Source organism: Macaca thibetana, chromosome 7 (genome assembly GCF_024542745.1).
Source record: "Macaca thibetana thibetana isolate TM-01 chromosome 7, ASM2454274v1, whole genome shotgun sequence".
NCBI lineage: Eukaryota > Metazoa > Chordata > Mammalia > Primates > Cercopithecidae > Macaca > Macaca thibetana.
In genome coordinates, this window is record NC_065584.1 from 70,048,246 (window position 1) to 70,069,878 (window position 21,633).

The 21,633-nt window shown below is 35.8% G+C and overlaps 1 protein-coding gene across 10 annotated transcripts in view; it reads right to left on the reverse strand.

The window, feature by feature from the left end:
- The window catches only part of TTC6 (tetratricopeptide repeat domain 6), a 244,260-nt gene that overhangs the window by 134,640 nt on the left and 87,987 nt on the right, over positions 1-21,633 (reverse strand). For 9 of the 10 annotated variants that reach the window (XM_050795859.1, XM_050795855.1, XM_050795856.1 and 6 more), the window contains 2 exons: positions 15,672-15,790; positions 10,981-11,175 (listed from right to left, as the gene is read on the reverse strand). In XM_050795859.1, the coding sequence (XP_050651816.1) occupies positions 10,981-11,175; positions 15,672-15,790 (314 nt within the window). The remainder of the gene's footprint in view (positions 1-10,980; positions 11,176-15,671; positions 15,791-21,633) is intronic. The other variant, XM_050795863.1, reaches the window with a different exon arrangement.

Sequence of the window (21,633 nt, forward strand, 5' to 3'; positions counted from 1 at the left end):
CTGAAGCTGAATTCCAGTGTATCCAGAAAAACAAAAGAACAGGGGAAAGTCTAGGGACTAAGAGAATGAGCCAAGTGAATACATACATCAGGATGAATAAGTATTTCTAAGATAGGTTGGGAGGAGAAGGAGATGGTGATGAGGACAGCGGTGACTAAGAAGTTATCTAGAAGCACTGCTGTACTTTTCTCTGGCTCTAAGCCAGAAACAGGATAGTAAAAGTCATTTATAACTTACTGTCTTTTGCTCTTTCATATTCCAAAAGCACGCTAAATAAACAGAAATTGGACTGGTTGGAAGAAAGTGAAGGTCACTGGACATTCTAGAGTGCATAGTTCTGGTAGACATGAATGGAGGCTTTGGTGGAAAGTCTTACCTAAGGTTAGCCTTTATGTTCCTGTATGACAAAGATGAAGCACTTACCTGGAAATTTTTATCCAGATTTTCCCTGCTTCCTTCTTTCTGTCCAGAGAAAAGAACCAACCCTTTCTAGAGTTCTGTCTGGAAAACACCACTATCTCAGTGGTTCAGACTGAAAATCTCTTCATCACCAATCTCTTCCTCACTCCCAACAGTAATGACTATTTCTGTTCATTCTCCCTCCATGATGTCTCTCCTGTTCATTGCATCTTCTCTCATCTGAGTCCTGTGATACCATCTTTGCTGGTCCCTTACTTCCAGACCCTCCCTCCTCCAATCCATGCCACATATCCCTGAAACTGTTGTTATCAGTCACCCCCTCTCCAAACATCTCACTGACTACACACACAGTATATATAACCCAAGCTCCTGACTCTGGCAGTCAGGGTCCTTCACAGTCTGGGCACCATCTACTTTGCCAACTCTGCTTCCTTCCCCCAACCTCCCACCCAAGCTACATTTGCAATGCAAAAAAAAAATGCCTTATGTGCTGGGATTACTCCAGGAGCAATAGGGGAAACAGGCAAAATCAACAGGCCATTATAGTACCGAGTGGCTATGGAAATGGAGAATGGTGAGAGCAAGACCTTCAGATCTCAACTCCTCCACAGACCTTTACAAATCCTCCTCTGCCCAGCCCAGATTCATGTCTGACTCCCTGGTTTCCCTGTTGCATTTCATCTGCTCTTTCATTATACAATATACTGCATTCTATTCCATATGCCTTTTTCACAGTAGAGCATAGGCTTGTTTGGGAGAAAAAGTGAGACTTACTCATTTTCTGTCTCCCAAAAACTTGAATGGAGTAGGTACTAAATAAATATTGTTGAATTTTGGCTGAGTAAGAAAAGTCTCAGAGCCAAAGCCAGCCCCATACTCTACCCTGGGAAACAGAATCACTGGTAAGGCACGAGATGCTGGGGGTTCTCAAAGTGTGTTCCCTACTGAGCAGCATTATTATCATATAAGAACTTGTTAGGAATGCAAGTTATTGAGCCCACCACAGACCTGAGTCAGAAACTCAGGAGCTGAGGCCTAGCCATCTGTGTTATAACCAGCCCTGAAGGTAATTCTGTACACTCTGAAGATGGAGAACAACTGAGGTACTCAATCGTTCCTAAAACAGCCTAATCATAAGAATATCCTGGGATGAAATCAAATTTGCATCTTCCCAGACCCCTTCTCTGAAGATTCTAATTCAGTAGGTTTGTGATAGAGCCTGGGAATTGACAAACTTATCAAACAACCCAGATGACTCTTATCCTCAAGAAAGACTAAAAATCACTAATATAGTAGAAAGAGTGAGCCTTTAGAATGAGGTTAGAAAACAGAATTTGAGCCCCTCATTGTGCTGTTTCCTTCTTCAGTCTGTTTCCTCATTTACAAATGGCAACAGTGAGTTTTTCAGAGTCAAATGTCTTAGAAATCATGTGTGTGAAGAGGCTTGCACACAGAATATGCTAAGAAAGTGATTGACATTATAACCACTATTGCTTATGATCATTGAGGGAGTTGAATGAAGGAAACAAGCCCACCTCTCTTGGAGTGAAAGTTAAACCTCCTTTTGGGTCCACATTGGCATCCCATGAGGCCAGAGAGAGAAATGTATTTCTGATTGTATGATGCTGTTAAAGAAGTTTGGAAAACATTTGTTCTAAGTTGTGAGTACTCTGAAAAAATCTCTGCACACATCTTCTACGAGTTACATAAAGGTGACTGTGAGTTACATCTTGTGAAGCACGGAGAAGGGATCTCCCTCCAGCAATCCTCCCCTACCTTGGCATGACCCTAACAGACAGGTTCTCCATCACAGCTTCACTATCTCTTCCTTAACAAATTTATCTTGCTCTTTGGTGTACAAAAGCCTGCGAGAGGCTTCACAGGATGTAGATCACAGTCACTCTTAGGTAACTCATAGAAGATGTATACAGGGAAATTTGAAGAGTGCTCACATACAAAAGTTTCATCAAAGTCAATCTCACATGCAATGGTTCTATTCTAGATACCATTTTTTTAAAGTGCTCATAGCAAACTGATTCACACTAAACTGATTTCACAACCCACTCACTGGGTCGCAATTCACAATTTGAAAAACATTAACTTACAGAGAATGTTGTTTAAAAAGCATACGCCAAGGTCTGGAAAAAGCTTTAGGTTTTCATCTTCTTGAAAATGTTAATCTACAAATAACTTTCTTTAGTCTTTTATAATTTTTTTCTTTGAAATCTACAGCAGAGGCATATGAATACTTCGTATGTTTTAAAAAGATCAGAAAATATAGTCTTGATAAAATAACAAGTCTATAGAAGAGTAAGTGTATAACTATATATATGTGTGTATATATATACATTTTACAAAACATGATTGGGGAGGGGGAAATTGTATTTTTAATCATTGTAACTTCATTGCTACATGCAAACAGTGACATCTGGTGGAATGATACTGCTTTACTTTTTTAAAAATCCAGCTTTCACATACTGGCAATTATGGAAACAGACAAATTTCCAAATAATTCCTTTTTTGGTATTTCCATGTAAAAACAGAAATACACAAGTGTTAACTCTTACCAGACATTGATAGTGCATACTGAAATGATTTTTTGTCATCCCAAACTGTATTTTTAAAAACATGCTGAAGACCTACTGACAGGACTATTTGTTCAAAGTGAATATAACAGAAATTTAAAATGAGGTTACTATTAATTCCAGTTCTATCTCTGCCACCAACTGTGACATAGAGTGCAAAGCTTTGCCTCAGTCTCCTCATCCATAATATGAGAGGTTTAGGCTAGGGAACTACTAAGATGTCTTATAACTCTGTTCAATGTACTGCTGCGACATATACCACCAACTCACACAGTGATTCTCATGTTCTTTGGTGTAATACCTTAGGTCACTGCTTGGATTATGCAGCAAGGAACAAGGCCGTGTAAGGGGTAGGGGTGGGGCCAGGATTAGACCTGATCATTGAGAAATGACAGATGGTAGGGGGAAGGTCAGTCACAGATACCTAAACTGGTAGGAAATAAAAAGCATATGAGACAGAACAGAGTATTACAAATGAAGTGTAACAGACCACAGGTCTTGGGTGTACTATAATTAGAAAGGTTTAGTATGAGATGACGGCACATTTGGGTGGGGGGCAACCAGTGATAGGAAGTATAAAACCAGGCAATATTCAGAGACTGCAAAGCTTTCAGTAATTAACATCAGAGAAGTCTCCCACAATGACCAAGGCCACATCCTTGGCCTAGAATCAAAACAGGATTTTCAGTTCCTAGGAGGCAACAAGCAATAGTAAGATAAAATCCTCATCCTATATAAGCAGAAGCCCAGGTTCCAAAATTGGTTCACAATTGATCAAATACAAACCACCAGGGGCAAGTAAAATATGCTTCACACAGATTATCCAACTAAGCTCCTCAGATTCTTCCTAGATTAGGTCAAATTGGTCCTAAAAACAGAATGAGGGTAAGTATACAAATTAAGCATAAAGAGAAAAAATGAAAGGGCCTTTCACAAATACACAAAGCAGTAGAATATAATAAAAACCACGTTTAAAATTATAAAGACCTGGGTTTGAATCCCAGCTGTTACCAGCTACATAAACATGGACTAGTCAATCATTATGCTGTATTTTTTATTTGGGAAATAAAATTATTTTATCTACTACTTAGAGTTGTTATTAATACAAAATTATATAATAAATGTAGTGTATTTCAATGCATTTTTCTGTTAGATAATTTTCCATTTTCTTAACAAATATTACTACCTTATTTGAAGGATTTGGATAAAATCTTTCAAATAAAAGCACATCTTAAATATTTGATTTGTAAGCTATCATCAGTAGAGATAGTAAGTCAAACTACTCATATATGTGTCCTTACATTTTTATTTATATATATAGATATATACCCTCAAAGGAATATGTTATCAAAATAACATCTATAATGTCATTTTCATAAAATGTATGTATATATAATATATGTATATGCACAGAAGAAAAGCTTATAGTAATCTACCATATAGAAAGCCTGATAGGAAAAGGTCACCCTTAGTACAATATTTTTAACAATCATAGAGAGAAACTATAGAGGCAAATTTTTCAGATCCTGTCCCATCCCACCCCCAGTGCCTTTCAGATTCTGACTGACTCAACTGCTAACATAAACCTGCATCTCTGGTTCTCCTACTTAAGATCTAAAAGTACTATTCTAATACCTCCAAGATAAACAGTCAAAAAATGCCTGGTAAATCTAGCCAATATTAACTTTGGGGAGCCAGAAATAATTTGCCTTCATTCAAAGTTGAGTACACAGAAAAACCCAAAATGATTTCTGTGAAGACTGTCTCCAAGCTACAAAAATGAAATACAGCATTCAAAAAGTGACAGAAAGAACATCCTTTTGGGAAAGATTTATTATAGGACACAAAAATATTTTAGAAAGATTCTGCTTTTTTTCTTGAGGTAATAAAATTCATATAAACAAAAGAGATTCTCTTAAGAGACTGATAGAATTTAGAAAAAAATCTGTAAATGCCATAGCAGTCTCACAATGGAAATTAGAAGGACTTTTTAAAATTTATACCACAGAAAATGAAACCACTGAAGAACAGAGGTTTAAGAGATAAATCTAAGCAAAACAATGATAAATATAGAGGAAAGATAGTGAAGATCCAACATACAGCTAATTGATATTCCTGAAGAAATGCACAAAATAAATAGAATAGAAACATTACTCAACATAAAACAGAAAAGTCTTATAGTGAAGAACTATATTTGCATACAAGAAAGGCTTTCCACGTACCCCTAAAAATTAATTAGAAAGCAATCCAGTCTCAAACATATGCTAGGGAAACTGTTCATTTTAAAGCAAAACATAAAAATTCTGTAAGCATCAAGATGAGTAGGAGAAACATATTACATGCAAATAAATGAAAAACGGGTTGGCTTTAGATTTCTGTCTCACAAGATTAGACATCAGATAATGATACAAACAAAAAACACATAGGCAAACGCTGGCAGATAAAACAGATTATAGGAAATAGCAAAGAAGCAAAAAAGGAAAAAGAAAATATAAAATGACAAAATAATACCAAGTACATCTGATAGGACAATAAATGAATATGGGGTGACGCAACCTATTAGAAAAAAACCTATCAGAAAAAAATTCTGATTAGCTCAAAAAATACTTAAGTCTATGCATTCTACAAGGGACACAACTAAGACAGACTAAAATTAAAATGGAAATATATGCCATATAAATAAAGCAAAAAATAAAACAAAGTAGCTTTCATTTTTATGGGTTAAGTGTACAATGAAAACAAAATGATCACAATCAACAGTTTCTTGAACTTTTCTCGCACACACAGAAAAAAATTGTTTTATATAATACACATGTTGTTTCTGAATTTAGTTCTAACCCTTTCAGAATACAGAGCTCTACTTCATTCTTTATTATGGTTGCAATGCATCTCATTATTGAGCGCACAATTAAAATTCTTCCATGATGGACACTTAGGTTGTTTCCAGTTTTTAGTTATTATAAAAAGCGATATGATGAACATCCTCATGCATTTATCTTACCAATTGATAGTCATCAGCATATAAATGGCATTTAAAGCCATGGTCCTGGATAAGATCACCTTGCTAAGCCTGGGCAGTCCAATGTTGAGAAGTCGAGATGAGGAGACACCAGGAGGAGGGACTGAGAAGTCATAGCCAAGGAAGCAGGAAGATAGCCAAGAAAGGAGTGGTCCCTAAGGCCAAGGGATAAATGTGACTTCTGGAAAAGTAAGTGATCAACTGTGTCAAACACAATTGAGAAGACAAGGACTGTGATATCTTAAAGCAAACCTGATCATGTCATTCTTCCTCAGAAAACCTATCAATGCTTTCCCAATTCACTGTGACTAAGAATCCCTCCCCCAAGCACTCACGTGTGCCCTCACATACACATACGGGGTAACTGTAAAATCCTGCCTCCGCTCTAGCTTCAAATGTATCACTGCTCTTCCTGTTCTCTAATACTGGACTTATTTCCAGTTCTCAGATGGATTCCAATTGTCCACAGCATGAACTCAAACTTCAAAGTGTATACAAATTTCCTGCATTTCTAACAAGTTCCCAGGTGATGGTGATGCCGCTAGTTTGTGGACTATACTTTGAGTACCAAAGACCTAAAACATTCTTTCCCCTCCTCCTTCCTATCTTCTATCCATCTTTCAGGTTTCAATTTAAGTATCATTTCCTCAAACCTCCCTAAATAATCAGGGACTCCTCTTACATGTTTCCATAGCACTCTGCACAACTCTATATTAATTGTCGCATTCACAGTAATTAATTCACCTTTCTTTTCACTGGTCTCCAGGTTCCCTGAAGGCAGTGATTATATTTCTCTTGTTTGCAGATGCCTCTCTAGTGCCTACCTCTGTGCCTACTACCGAGTTAGGCATATCATTTGATCACTCGGATCAATATTTATTGACATGGAAAGATGTTTACACATAAGTTTTTAAAAGTTAGGTTACAAAACATTATGCATATAGTATTATTCTAGTTTTGTTCTATATGATTTATTTGCAAAAGGAAAACTCTGGAATCCTATATTTAAGAATGTTTAACAGTGTTATCTATAAATGGCAAGATTTTAATTGTTTTTCATTTTCACATTTGCTTGCATGTTTTTGTATATTTGTTAAAATATTTTTATTGTTTTTTGTAATAAAATAATCAAAAATGAAATTAAACATTGAATTTTGACACTTAACCTTTAGTTTTTCTGTTGTTGTTGCTGCTGTTCTAATGTATAAAACTAATGATCTGTCCACATATTTTCCAAAAATTGACTAGGAATTTCTTTTTTAATTTGAAGTCAACTAGCGGGTTAAGTCTGGGATTTATAGCCTGGCATTGCTCACCACCCAAGAGCTGGCTATAAGGGGTGCCTGATTTGAAAAGGTCAGCCAATGTTTGTAGGACAGGATTTTTGCCACCAACTCTCTATTGGTGGTGAATCAAGGAAATACGCAAGTAGTTTTAGATAGACAAATCAGTGAAATGGAACAGAAATCCATAAATAGACTCAATAACATGTCGGAATTTAAGGTATTTGAAAGTTAGCATTTCAAAACAGTAAGGAAAAGAAGATTCATTGAATAAATTATATTTTAAAATTGTTCTTATCAAAATAAATTACAAATGGATTAAATATTTAATTTTTTTCCAAAGGAAACCACAAAGTTACTAGAAGAAAATATGAGAGAATATCTTAAAATGTAAATGTATAAACACCCTTTCTAAGATTAGCATCAAGACTAGAACACATTAAAAAATTGCTACATTAAAACATTTCTGATAGCATAAAACACCAAAAACAAAACTGAAAAGCAAGCAACAAATTGAAAAAATATCTATAACATATATGGCAAATAACTAAAATTTTTAATATAAAAAGATCATTCACAAAACAATACAAAAGAGAATAAATGACAACTCCACAAAATGTGATCTAGTAATTCTCAAAAGGAAAAAAGCAAATAACCAAGAGACATCTAAAAATATGTTCAACCTTACAAGAAATGAATAAAAATAATAAAATATTAGAAAAAATTCAACAAGAGCAACAATCATAGTTTGGCAAGGGTGTAAGGAAAAGAACAGTGTCATAAATTGGCATAAACAGTGTCACCATAGCTTGGTTATAGCAGTAACTATCTGGCCAGGCACAGTGGCTCACACCTGTAATCCTATTATTTTAGGAGGCTGGTGCAAGAGGATCATTTAAGGCTAGGAGTTTGAGACCAGCCTGGTCAACATAGTGAGACTCTATGTCTACAAAAATAAACAAATAATAATAATTAGCCTAGTGCTACTCAGGAGGCTGAAGTGGGAGGAGCCCAGGAGTTCAAGGTTACAGTAAGCTATGATTATGCCATTGCACACCAGCCTAGGCAATAGAGCAAGACCCTGTCTCTATTAAAAAATTTTTGTATAAAGCAGTAAATATCATGAAATAATTTAAATGTTCACAAACAATCTTGAGTGAAGAAACTCAGGCTATAGAATGTCATGGGTGGTTTAAACACGTACATATACAAGAGATGTCTGAAAGGCTATTCACCAAGTTGTTAACATTAATCTAAGTCTTTAAATACCTTTAATGATTTCCCCTACTTTAAAGCCTCAAATATAAAATCCCATACCAAAACTTTGAACTAAATGTCTATAAACTTCTCTATATAATATACAAATCATTTTTAAAGCAAAAATATGGCCAATACAAGATATTTGTATAGTTCTCATCATAATTACTCTTTAGCAAACTAAGCGTTAAGTTTGAACACTACACTATACTTCAAATAAACTTAAGTATATACCCTTCCAATTCCATTAAAATAGTCTTGGTATTTGCCATAAATAATGATTAACAAAATCAGGAAACATTAAAACCATACAACCACAAGTATTACTACCTTTGAAGTTAACTGATCATTGCACAAAAAATTGCAAAAAGCCATCCGATGAAAGGGTATTCATTTTGTTTACAGTTACCTTACTTGAGAACACTTGGTAGCGCAGAAAAAAATTATACATTTCTCTGAACTTGTAGGCTCAGCAGACAGATATATTTTGAAAAGGTTAAGCTATGTTTAGCAAGGTAATCCTCAAGAGATAGATGCTGGAGAATTAAATATTCAGTACTTAAATTAACTTCTTATTTAGTACTTAGGAACAAATTGCCAAGAATTATACCTCATCAAATAGAACATTTATTGACTCTCGGAAAAAGAAAGTGAGGTCTACTTGAAGAAAAATATTTTCAGAATTGGAAAGAAACCAGCATTTCTAACACTTTGCATGAATAATTGAAGCTATAAGTCCTCCAAATGATGCTTGGCTTGCGTAGTGCTAATGGGAATGACTCAAAATGGTAGAGTTTCATGACTACTAGATTATGTTTATGTATTTATTTTCTACTCCCAGCTTTAGGCTTTAACATACATTCCAAAGAATGGCATGCTGAACTGCTGTTTTCTACTGGAGATACTGGAGCAGTTCTGAAATTTCAAAAATTCTTCATACACAATTTTTTTCAAGAATTTAATTTGATAAAGCAAAACTAAAAGACTTTAGATGTATAAAATTATGATTGATAAATAAATCCTAAAATTTTTTTTGCCTACATAGAAAACAAACATAAAAGTGACCTTCTTTTAGGGATTCAAATAGAAACTAATTGTGATTGCTAATCACTGGGAAACCAGGTAATTTTTAATTCATGAAATAATGCAGTAGTGTTGCCATTTTTACTAGAAGTCAAGTTTGAGAAAACGCATTCAAAATATGCCATGAAAAGTATGGTTACTAATGATTTTGTGACAGTGTCATTAAAAGTAATATTTTAGAATAGTATTCTCATATACCTAGGATAGTTAAATTATAATACTAAAAAAGTTTCCATTTAACTTAATATTTAATATTTGCAATAGTTTTAAAACATGTAGTACATTTTTCAGTATTTTTACCAAGGCTTCTGAAAGGCAAGAGACTGTAGAGCAAGCATTCTCAATGGGTAGGTAATATCCCTCCCTGGAGGTGAAAATTGGTGCTTGGGGTGGGGGGAGCACAGAGTGATTAAAGCTTACTCTTTTTATTTATAAAGGACATACATTCATATAATATATAAACAGATATACAGTATATCTAGCACATTAAAATTTAATCAGGAGGGGTGATTAGAAAAAAAAAAAAAGCCTTAAAATTCTCTTTAAGTGGGTGATAATGAAAAGGCTGATAAAAACTGAGTTAGACAAACCTGGATTCTAGTCACTATCGAGAGATAAGAACTTCAGCAAGTAACCTGATATCACGAACCCTAAATTTCTTCATGAATAAAACAGAAATTACAACTTCTCCCTTACAGTTGAAGATTTAAATAGGAAACATATGCAAAGCACACAGCACAGTGCTCAGAATAGAGTTATTGCTGCATAAATATTAGGTTCCTTCCCTTTTCTCCTTTCTTTTGAGGATGCTGTAAATTATACACTCTCCACAAAAGAATATGCGGATTCCAAAGGAAAGTGAGACCCAAGAAGGGGAACGAACTCCAAGAGCAATGACTTTTGTATGTGATCCCTGGACCCAAGTATGCCCAATGATGGTGAAATCTAGTTCAAATGACTGGGTCCAAGTGTCAAATCTGTGATTTTTTTAATTGTCTATGTGTAGCTAATTGCTTAAATTTTATTACTTTCAATTTCCACATTTGTACTCCAGAGTTGTGATGACAAACAAATGAGATCATGTATGTAACACTCTGGGAATACTAGCGTTACCTTACAATTGGGAATGGGTTCATGTTAATATCATCAGGAAATGGAGACACAGACCTAGACTGTATACCTGAGGAAGTGGCAGAAAAAAAAAAACAAAAACTGCTCCCTTCTCTTTAGTGTCCAAGAACAGAATCAAGTCTTTAAAATCTAGAACTCAAAGGCAGGATTTATGTGATAGTTTACATTCAGTTTAAAATCAAATTACCAGTGGAACTCTTACCTATCTGCTTGTTCTTCATCTGTAAAGTGATCATCTAAGAAAGAGGTTCCAAATTTTCCAAGCAGGGTATTGTGGCCTTTCCTGTTAGCAGTGTGATACACTCGAGAAGCCAGGCGCAAGTCAATGGGCAGTTCCCGGGCTGGGATGGTGGCGCACAAATCATGAAGGTGCGGCATGGAGTAGTCTCGTGGAATTCTGCAACAGAAAAAAGAAAGTGGGCTTCTTTCATCATTTTGTGGCCTTTAGATATAAAGTACATTTATACTGACAATTTAGTTCAGGTTCTAAAGACATATATAAATATAGGAGATCTGATTTAAAACTATAATAATGGTATATAACAAATTATTATCACAATCTCAGGCCATTGTCTAGAGCTTTAAACTTGTATCTAACTGCCTGCTGAACAGCTCAACCTACACCTCTACAGACTACAGTCTACAGGCATCTCAGGATCAAGTCTAAAAACACACTCTTTATCATAATCTCATCCCAACCTCTTCTTTCCTGAATTCTGAAACTCAGTCTGTGGAAACCATATCCAGCCATCACGTATTACTCCTTTGCTACTCTGCTCAAACGCTAATGTCCCTAAAGAAGTGGAACAATATAGGAAGGACATTATCCATTAACTAGCATTGATAGAACTCTGGGTCTCTCTAAGTTAGTGTGGTATCTCCCTTCCCCCTCTGCTGGGACTTGTATGTCTCTCCTGTCTTTCCTAAGTAGAGAGGATGACATGAAAATCTGCTTTTTGTTTTTGTTGTTTTTGAGACGGAGTCTCACTCTGTCACCCAGTCTCAGGCTGGAGTGCAGTGGCACAATCTCGGCTCACTGCAACCTCCACCTCCCACGTTCAAGCGATTCTCCTGCCTCAGCCTCCTAAGTAGCTGGGACTACAGGCCTGTGTCACCACGCCCAGCTAATGTTTGTGTTTTTAGTAGAGATGGGGTTTCCCTATGTTGGCAAGGCTGGTCTCAGACTCCTGACCTCAAGTGATCCACCCGCCTTGGCCTCCCAAAGTGCTGGGATTACAGGCGTAAGCCACTGCGCCCAACCCAAAATCTGCTTTCTTAATCCCCAGTGCCACCTGTCATCCAATCAACAAATAATTATTGAGCACCTACTGTATGACAGATTCTGCGCTAGGTCCGCTACACACATTTTCTCTAATTCCCACGATGAAGCTGTGTTGGAGGTATAATTATCCTTATTTTGGGTAGGTCACAAAATTAGTGGGTAACCACTGGGATCCACACACAACATTACTGGCTATTGACCAAACTTCTTGCCTATTAGTGACTTCTGGGTGGAAGTGGTCCTTTTCCAGAAGTACTCCATCCCTACCTTCCTATTAAAGCTTACATAACAAAATGACCTTCTTTTCATCCAATCCAATCCAATCCAATCAGCTTTAGATCTTTAGATCATGTTCTCTTCTGAACCCCAAAATACAGCTGAGAATATGAATGACTTGTTGAAATTGCTCTTCCTTCACGGGCCTTTAAAACTGCAATATCCCAGATTTCCATCTACCCCTCAAATTCATCATAATCTGACTTAGTCATTGGTTTTCCTTCTCCAGTTTCTGAACTGGGTGTGGCTTCTGAGGTTTGAACTTTTCTTTGTACATTGGAAAAATCATCTTTAGTGTTTCAGCTATTACCTCTGTGCTGAGAGCTCCCAAATCTTACTTCCAATATCACTACCTTAACTAGATTTCTCATTTTGGAGACAGAAAACATCTTTGACCCCTCTCTCTTTCACCTGCACGTCCAGTGCAAAACAGTTTCTCCCCTGCACAGGATTGCTCAGATGTGCTCCTTCTGCATCCTCACTGCCAGCATACCCTTCATCACCTCAGCCTGCACAGGCAGTCCTTCGCCAGTTGGGTTGAGCACTGCAGCCTCTGTCTATTCCCCTCTGCAAAATTCTACCAGATCGATCTCCTTTAAGTGCTCCTTTACCCAGCACATTGATTGGTTGTTGCTTACTGCATTTGTCTAACTTCCTTTCTCTATGTTTCAAGGCTCCTAGCCTTTGGACTTACTTCTAGCATAGTGATTAAAAGTACAGACTCTGGAGTCAGACTGCCTGGGTTCAAACACTGTTTACAATTCTCACTTGGTCATAAGCAAGTCAATTAATTTCTCTATACCTTGTCCTGGATACAGTTGCTTTAAGAAAGAAGAATGAATGCATTTAGAACAGTGTGTCTCACCTGGCAGAAGTTAGTTATTCTCATCAGTTTCCAGGACAAATCACAGGGTTAGACCTGTCAGTTCTTTCAGTTATGGATACAGTGCTGTCTACCCTTTTGTCCACGTCTAAATATTCTTCAAACAAGATCTCAAGGACAGACTTATCTGCCAAGTTTATCTTTTTTTCTTTTTTACAAACTGTCTTTTTTTGTAAGCTGCTCTACTCTTGTGTCACCCATTTTGACCCTTTATCTAGAGGGTTAATGCTGGTCTGTCCACTGACCACTTCATATGGCTGGGACTGATTCAGAGATTAGCATGGTGTAAAGAATATAGACTTTGGAGTTGGCTGGGCCTGGATCAGGATCTTGGTTCTAATACTTGCCAACTGTATTACTGACTTCTTTAAAAGTCTTCTGATAAATGAGGATAAAAATCCCTAACTCTTGCCTTTATAAGAACTGATAAAAATAGAAGATGTGTCATTCCCAGTCTGTTGAAATATCTCAAGAAATGGTTTATTTTTAAGGTTGTTACTATTATTTTGCACTACACAACACCTAACCCATTGCCAGGCACCATATGTACACTATTGAATCATTAATAGAGAGTGGTCTATGGCATTTCCAAAAAAGCATAGGGCCTAACACAAATAGGATATGAAATATGTTCATGTGAAAGAGGAAAAGAGAGGTAAGTCTAAACATTTGGAAATGCCTGAGACAAAGAGGCCTAACTGGAGGAGTGAAAGGGGGTGTCCAGAAAGCCAGGGCTCCCAGGTACTCTGGACTCCTAACAAAGGGCTTTTAAAATAGAGGTGGAAAAAAAAGGTGTGCTCTGATGTCAAGCTCACCTACACCATCATTCTACCTGAGACAGGTCCTGGCTAGTAGAATGTGTTTGAGATTACATTACTGATTTTTATATTTTCTTTAAAAAGCATCACAACAAATCTGAATTCCTATGTGCCCATTATAGTCTATTAACATTAAGCAAATATATTTCTCTTGGTTATTGACCTAAATAACAGTATGCTGCAATAGATGTTTGAATTCCCAAGAATACAATTTAATTTGAGGGCTAGTGAGAAAATTTAGCTTGAAAATTGATTAAAGAAAAAGGAACAGTAAATAAAAGACTTTCAGAAACATTTTTCCAAGGTTCTTTTTTACTATATAATTTTTTAAAATATCAGACTTTTATTCCTCTGCATCTCATTCTATTTCTCTCTAATAAAAATTTCTAATTTTTGTTTTAATGAATTAAAGCAGTACTATATATATATATATATATATCAATAAGATCTACAAATATTTTTGGCATGCCCAGGAAAGGTTGTGTGTTTTTATAGCACACTCTTCTTAAACAGGACTATTTGTCATTCTTTGAAACACTAAGACATAAAAAAGAAAAGACTCTGACTCTGTGTGTGGCCATACTACTCTGCTTAATGCACTAAATGCAAAAGGTTTTTTAGAAAAAAAATCAAGCAGTTTCTGCTTCATTGATAATCTGACAGTAACTATTTATTGAAGGTAAAATACTTGTTGTCTGCTGTCACTATTTGTTTTAATACATAATCTTGCTAACTAAATGAGCTTAAAGCAATGCAGATAAGCAATGGTATGTACAGGGTCACTTAAATGCCAATTTGACTGTTTCATAAACTTTGGAATTCTTTTCCCATGAGTCTATTCTTAGCTACTAAATTGTGAGTAATATCCATTTACAAAGTTTGAGCTAGCCATAAAAAGGTTGTCTTCCATGTCCAGCATACCTTTCCGTTCCCTAAGAAACAACAAAAGCTAATAATTAAAGCTTCTTCAAACCCCCATTAAGAGTTAAATGAAGAAGAATCTAGAAGAAACCAACCCATAAAAACTTAGTGGTGAAATAAGGAGAAAATCTGAGTATCAACAAGGTGACTGGCAAAACGTAAATCATATTCTAAATTGCATTTCCACACTATTATTTAAAATTGTGGTTGTATTCCTGTGTAACAAGAAACTCCATTAAAATTATGGATGTGAGGATGAAGCATGATATTAATAGTAGAGAAAAATAATGCCATCTAAATTACCAAACAGATGGCTTATGGACATTTTGTGTTGGCTTGTTTTTTATTTTATCATAACAAAATTAACCAATATAATAAGCAATTGATCCAAATCAGGCATTACAGTGACCAAAAATATCAAATCTAACATGCTAACATTTAATTTTCTTTAGTCTCACAAGGAGTTATTTTTATTCCAGTTATTGTTACATCATGAAAGTAGGCACATTTGTCAAAAATAGGAAAAGAAAAAAGCATAAAGTATAGCACTAACTGTAAAATCTGTCACCAACTTTTCCTGTGAGGTTTAACTTAGCTCTCATATCTGAATTTCTAAAACATTTAGTTTTCTTTTATAAAAATGTATTTTCACGTCTCAATGCTACTGAATAACTCCTCTTCCAATAGGAAAATTATAAATGTAAGAAAATTACTTTTCACGTAGTTTTTTATCACAAAGAGGTTTTGAAGACTTTCTTGGTCTCAGTGATACACGTTTCTGCATTTGCTTAACTTCTTTTCCTTCAATTTGCAAGAATTCTGATGATTTTGCCTTTAAGAAAATATAAAGTGTAAGTGTAAGATGCAACACAAGAGTTAGATCTTTCTCTCATATTTAGTGAGTCATCTAATATTTAAACTCCAGATTTCTATGTATATTTTATAACAGAATGCTAAAAGTAAAGTGATAGTTTCATCTGAATCCATTCCTAAATTTTACATATATACCTATATAACAATAAAAATATTAGTACCATGTTTATTTACAATATTTTTATTTATTACCTTAAAATTACTGAAGAATAAATATAATATTTCCCCCCAATAAGTGCACTCTTCTTTATTGGTATTTGTAATAAAACTTACCCTTATATCCTTAAAGTTTGGCATGACTGCTAGTTACAACCACAAGCTAAAAAGAACTTTAGTGCTTTATATTTTTGTTTTGATCAGTTTATCAGAATAAACTTATGCAGAATTCATGGTAATCATTCATGTAAAGATATTGTTTTCTGTGGGTTTCTCTATATTTTTTTGAGATTAGATTTAAGGAAGAAATCAGGGAGGCCCTCCTTGGGAAAAGCTATGGTTGAATAAGTAGAAGGTAGCCAGATAAAAGGAAGTTAATTTTCTTATGTTAGGTAGGGTTTAGGTTTGATACAGTAGTAAGGAAGGAGCTATTGCAACTTCTTGGGTGATGAAGTAATGAAGAATAAAGAAAGTTCAATGAATACAGAGCATTCCATCCAACCATCTTGGTAATCTGAATTTCCTGTACAGTATTTCCAGAAAGTGGTCATCAACTGGCTGAAACATGGGCAGGAGTGGAGAACTTGAATACATATAAACTCAACCAGTTTCTGTTTGAAAGTCTTCCAGTCCTGGAATTTTTGCTTGTTTCTTTATTATTGAATCTAACAACTTTCATCCACCAGTCTCAATTCAAACTTCGGGAACCATCCAAGCACAATCTAGCTCTCAATTGTTTGAGAGACAGACAAATATTAGAATACAGTTTAATCCCCTGGGCCTGCTTTTCCCTCAGATACACATCCCCAGTCCTTTCAACTCTACCTTACATGACATAGTTTTGAAGTACTATGCTTAGTCATCTTCACTGCTTTCTTCCAAATAGTCTCTAATTTGTTAGAGCTCCTCCTGGGGTTGGACACCCGGATGTGAATATAATATCTGAGGTGTGATATAATCAGATCAGCCAGAAAAAAAAGATGGTATTTGTCAATGAATGCAAACTATGACTGCATGTGACTTCATCACAAAACTACATTACAGCCTAAAACACTGAAGTTTTTCACATTTGCTACTAAATCTTGTCATCCCATATCTATGCACTTACTGTGTGGATCCTAAGGCTATCCTAATTAAATTTCATATGAGATTTGACTAATCAAATCTTTTTTTAATTCTTAATTTTTGTGGGTACATAGAAGGTATATATATTCATGGGTACATAAAATGTTTTGATACAGGCACACAATGCATAATAATTACATCATGGAAAACGGAGTATCCATTCCCTTGAGCATTTTTCCTTTGTGTTACAAACAATCCAATTATACTCTTTTAGTTATTTTTAAATGTACAATTAAATTATTACTGACTGACTCAGTGGCTCACGCCTTAATCCTAGCACTTTGGGAGGCCAAGGCGGGTGGATCATCTGAGGTTGGGAGTTCGAGACCAGCCTGACCAACATGGAGAAACCCGTCTCTACTAAAATACAAAATTAGCCAGGCATGGTGGTGCTTGCCTGTAATCCCAGCTACTCAGGAGACTGAGGCAGGAGAATCATTCAAACCCAGGAGGTGCAGGTTGCAGTGAGCCGAGATTGCACCATTGCATTTTAGCCTGGGCAACAAGAGTGAAATTCCGTCTCAAATAATAAATAAATAAATAAATAAATAAATACTGACTATAGTCACCCTGTTGTGTTATCAAGTATTATGGCTTATTCATTAATTATATTTTTTCGTACCCATTAACCACTCCCACTTCACGCCCATCAAGCCTTCCTTCCCAGCCTCTGGTAACAATCCTAATACTATCTATCTCTATGGGTTCAATTGTTTTGATTTTTTAGATCCCACAAATAAGTGAGAATCTGTGATATTTGTCTTTCGGTACCTGGATTATTTCACTTAACATAACGATCTCCAGTTCCTTCCATGTTGTTGCAAATGACTAAATCTCTCTCTCTCTCTTTTTTTTTTTTTGAGACAGGACCTCAATCTGTAGCCCACGCTGGAGTGCAGTGGCAAGATCATGATGCACTGCAGCCTCAACCTCTTGGGCTCCATTGATCCTCCTACCTCAGCATCCCAAGTAACTGGGGCTACAGGCATGCACCATCAAGCCTGTTTAATTTTTGTATTTTTATAGAGATGGAGTTTTGCCATGTTTTCCAGTCTGATCTCAAACTCCTGAGCTCAAGCAAGCTACCCGGCTAGGCCTCCCAAAGTATTGGGATTACAGGAATGAACCACTGTGCCCAGCCTCATTCTTTTTCATGGCTGAATAGTATTCCATCATGTGTATGTACCACATTTTCTTATCCATTCTTCTGTTGATGGACACTTAGGTTGCTTCCAAATCTTGGCTGTTGTGTGATCAGTGCTGCAACAAACATGGAAGTGCAGATATCCCTTTGATATACTGATTTCCTTTCTTTGGGGTATGTACCCAGCAGTGGGATTGCTGTACCATATGGTAGTTCTATTTTTAGTTTTTTGAGGAACCTCCAACCTGTTCTCCATAGTGGTTGTACTAATTTACATTCCCATCAACAATGTATAAGGCTTCCCTTTTCTCCACATCCCTGCCAGCATTTGCTATTGCCTGTCTTTTGGATATAAGCCATTTTGATTGGGCTGAGATAATATCCCATTGAAGTTCTGAGCACTTTTCATATGTCTGTTTGCCATTTGTATGTCTTCTTTTGAGAAATGTATATTCAAATATTTTGCACATTTTTAAATAAATTATTAGATTTTTTTCCTACAGAGTTGTTTGAGCTCCTCATATATTCTGGTTATTAACTCCTTGCAAGATGGGTAGTTTGCTAATATTTCTCCCATTCTGTGGGTTGTCTCTTCACTTTAATGAATGTATCCTTTGGTGTGCAAAAGCTTTTTAACTTGATGTGAACCCATTTGTTCATTTTTGCTTCAGTTGCCTGTGCTTGTGGGGTATGGCTCAAGAAATATTTGCCAAAACCAATGTCCTGGAGAGTTTCCAATTTTATGCGGTAGTTTTATACTTTGAGGTCTTAGATTTAATTATTTAATCCATTTTTATTTGATTTTGTCTATGGTGAGACATAGGGGTCTAGATTCATTCTTCTGCATACGGATATCCAGCTTTCCCAGCATCATTTATTGAAGAGGCTATCTTTTCCCCAGCATATGCTCTTGACACCTTTGTTGAAAATGAGTTTACTGTAGGTGTGTACTGTATTCTGTTCCATTGGTATATGTGTTTGTTTTTATGTCAGTATCATGCTGTTTTGGTTTCTATAGCTCTATAGTATAATTTGAAGTCAGGTAATGTGATTTTCCTCCAGGTTTTTTGTTTTTGTTTTTATTTGTTTGGGGTTTGTTTTTTGTTGTTGTTATTGTTTGTTTTGCTTTGTATGGTTTTTGTTTTTGTTTGCTTAGGATAGTTTTGGTTATTCTGGGCCTTTTTGGTTCCATATAAATTTTAGCATTGTTTTTTCTATTTCTGTGAAGAATGTCATTGGTATTTTGATACAGATTGCATTGAATCTCTAGATTGCTTAGGATAGTATACACATTTTAACAATATTGGTTCTTCCAATCCATGAACATGGAATATATTTCCATCTTTTGGTCCTCCTCAACTTCTTTCATCAGTGTTTAATAGTTTTTATTATAGAGATCCTTCACTTCTTTGGTTAATTCCTAGGTGTTTTGTAAATGAGACTACTTTTTACTTCCTTTTCAGTTTGTTCACTGTTGGCATAGAAATGCTGCTGATTTTTGTACGTCAACTTTTTATCCTGCAACTTTACTAAATTTGTTTATCAATTCTAATAGTTTTTTGTGGAGCCTTCTGGTTTTTCCAGATATAAAATCATACCATCTGCAAACAAGAATAATTCGACTTCTTCCTTTCCAATTTGGATGCCTTTTATTTCTTCCTGTTGTCTGATGGCTGGGGCTAGAACTTCCAGTATGATGTTGAATAACAGTCGTGAGAGAGGGCATCTTTCAGGTGCTTCAGATCTTAGAGGAAAGGCTTTCAGTTTTCCCCATTCAGTAAGATACTAGCTGTGGTTCTGTCATATGTGGTTTTGGGGTTTGTTTATTCATTTATTTATTTATTTATTTATTTATTTATTTATTTATTTATTTTTGAGATGGAGTCTTGCTCTGTTGTTGAGGCTGGGGTGCAGTGGCGTGATCTCAGCTCACTGCAACCTCCGCCTCCCAGGTTCAAGCAATTCTCCAGCCTCAGCCTCCTGAGTAGCTGGGCTTACAGGAACACACCACCATACCCAGCTAAGTTTTGTATTTTTAGTGGAGACAGGGTTTCTCCATGTTGGCCAGGCTGGTCTCAAACTCCTGGCCTCAGGTGATCCACCTGCCTCAGCCTCCCAAACTGCTGGGATTACAGGTGTGAGCCACCTCACTGGTAAAAACCATATGTGGTTTTTATTATGTGGAGCTACGTTCCTTCTATACCCAGTTTTTGAAGGTTTTTCTTCTTCTTGTTCATGACGGGATGTTGAATTTTATCAAATGGTTTTTCAGCATCAATTGAAATGATCATAAGGTTTTTGTCTTTCATTCTGTTGACAGGATGTGTCACATTAATTGATTTGCATATGTTGAACTACCCTTGCATCCCAAAGTGGGATTCATTCCACTTTGTCACGAATGATCTTTTTAATGCATTGTTGAATTCAGTTGGCTAATATTTTGTTGAGAATTTTTGCATCAATATTAATCAGGGATATTGGCCTGTAATCCTTTGTGTGTGTGTGTGTGTGTGTGTGTGTGTGTGTCTTTGTCTGCTTTTGGTATCAGGATAATACCTGCCTCATAGAATGAGTTTGGAAGCATTCCCTTGTCTATTTTTCAGAATAGCTTGAGTAGAATTGGTGTTAGTGCTTTCAATTCAGCAGTGAAGCCATTGGGTCCCAGGCTTTTCTTTACTGGGAGACTTTTTATTATGGCTTTGATCTTGTTACTTGTTATGGGTCTGTTCAGGTTTTAGATTTCTTCCTGATTCAATCTTGGTAGATTGTATGTGTCCAGGAATTTGTCCATTTCTTCTAAATTTCCCAATTTATTGGCATATAGTTGCTCATAGCAGCTACTAATGATCCTCTGAATTTCTGTAGTAATGTCTCCTTTTTCATCTCTGAGTTTATTTGGATCTTCTGTCTTTTTTTCTTAGTCTGGCTAAAGCTTTATTAATTTTGTTTAGCTTTTCAAAAAACCAACTTTCTTATTTCATTGATCTTTTGTATTGCTTTCTTCATTTCAATTCAATTTATTTCTGCTCTGACCTTTATTCTTTGCTTCCACTAATTTTTGGTTTGGTCTGCTCTTTCTTTACTAGTTCTTTAAGATCCATCATTAGATTGTTCTTTTGAAGTTTTTCCTCTTTTTTGATGTAAGCACTTATAACTATGAACTTCCCTCTTAGTACTACTTTTGTTGTATCCCACATGTTGTGGTATGTTATGTTTCCATTATCATTTGTTTCAAAAAAAAATTTCAATTTCCTTCTTAATTTCTTCATTGACTTGCTGGTCATTCAGAAGCACATTGTTTAATTTCAATGTGTATAGTTTCCAAAATTATTCTTGTTACTAATTTCTAGTTTTATTGTATTTTGTTGTTTTTTGTT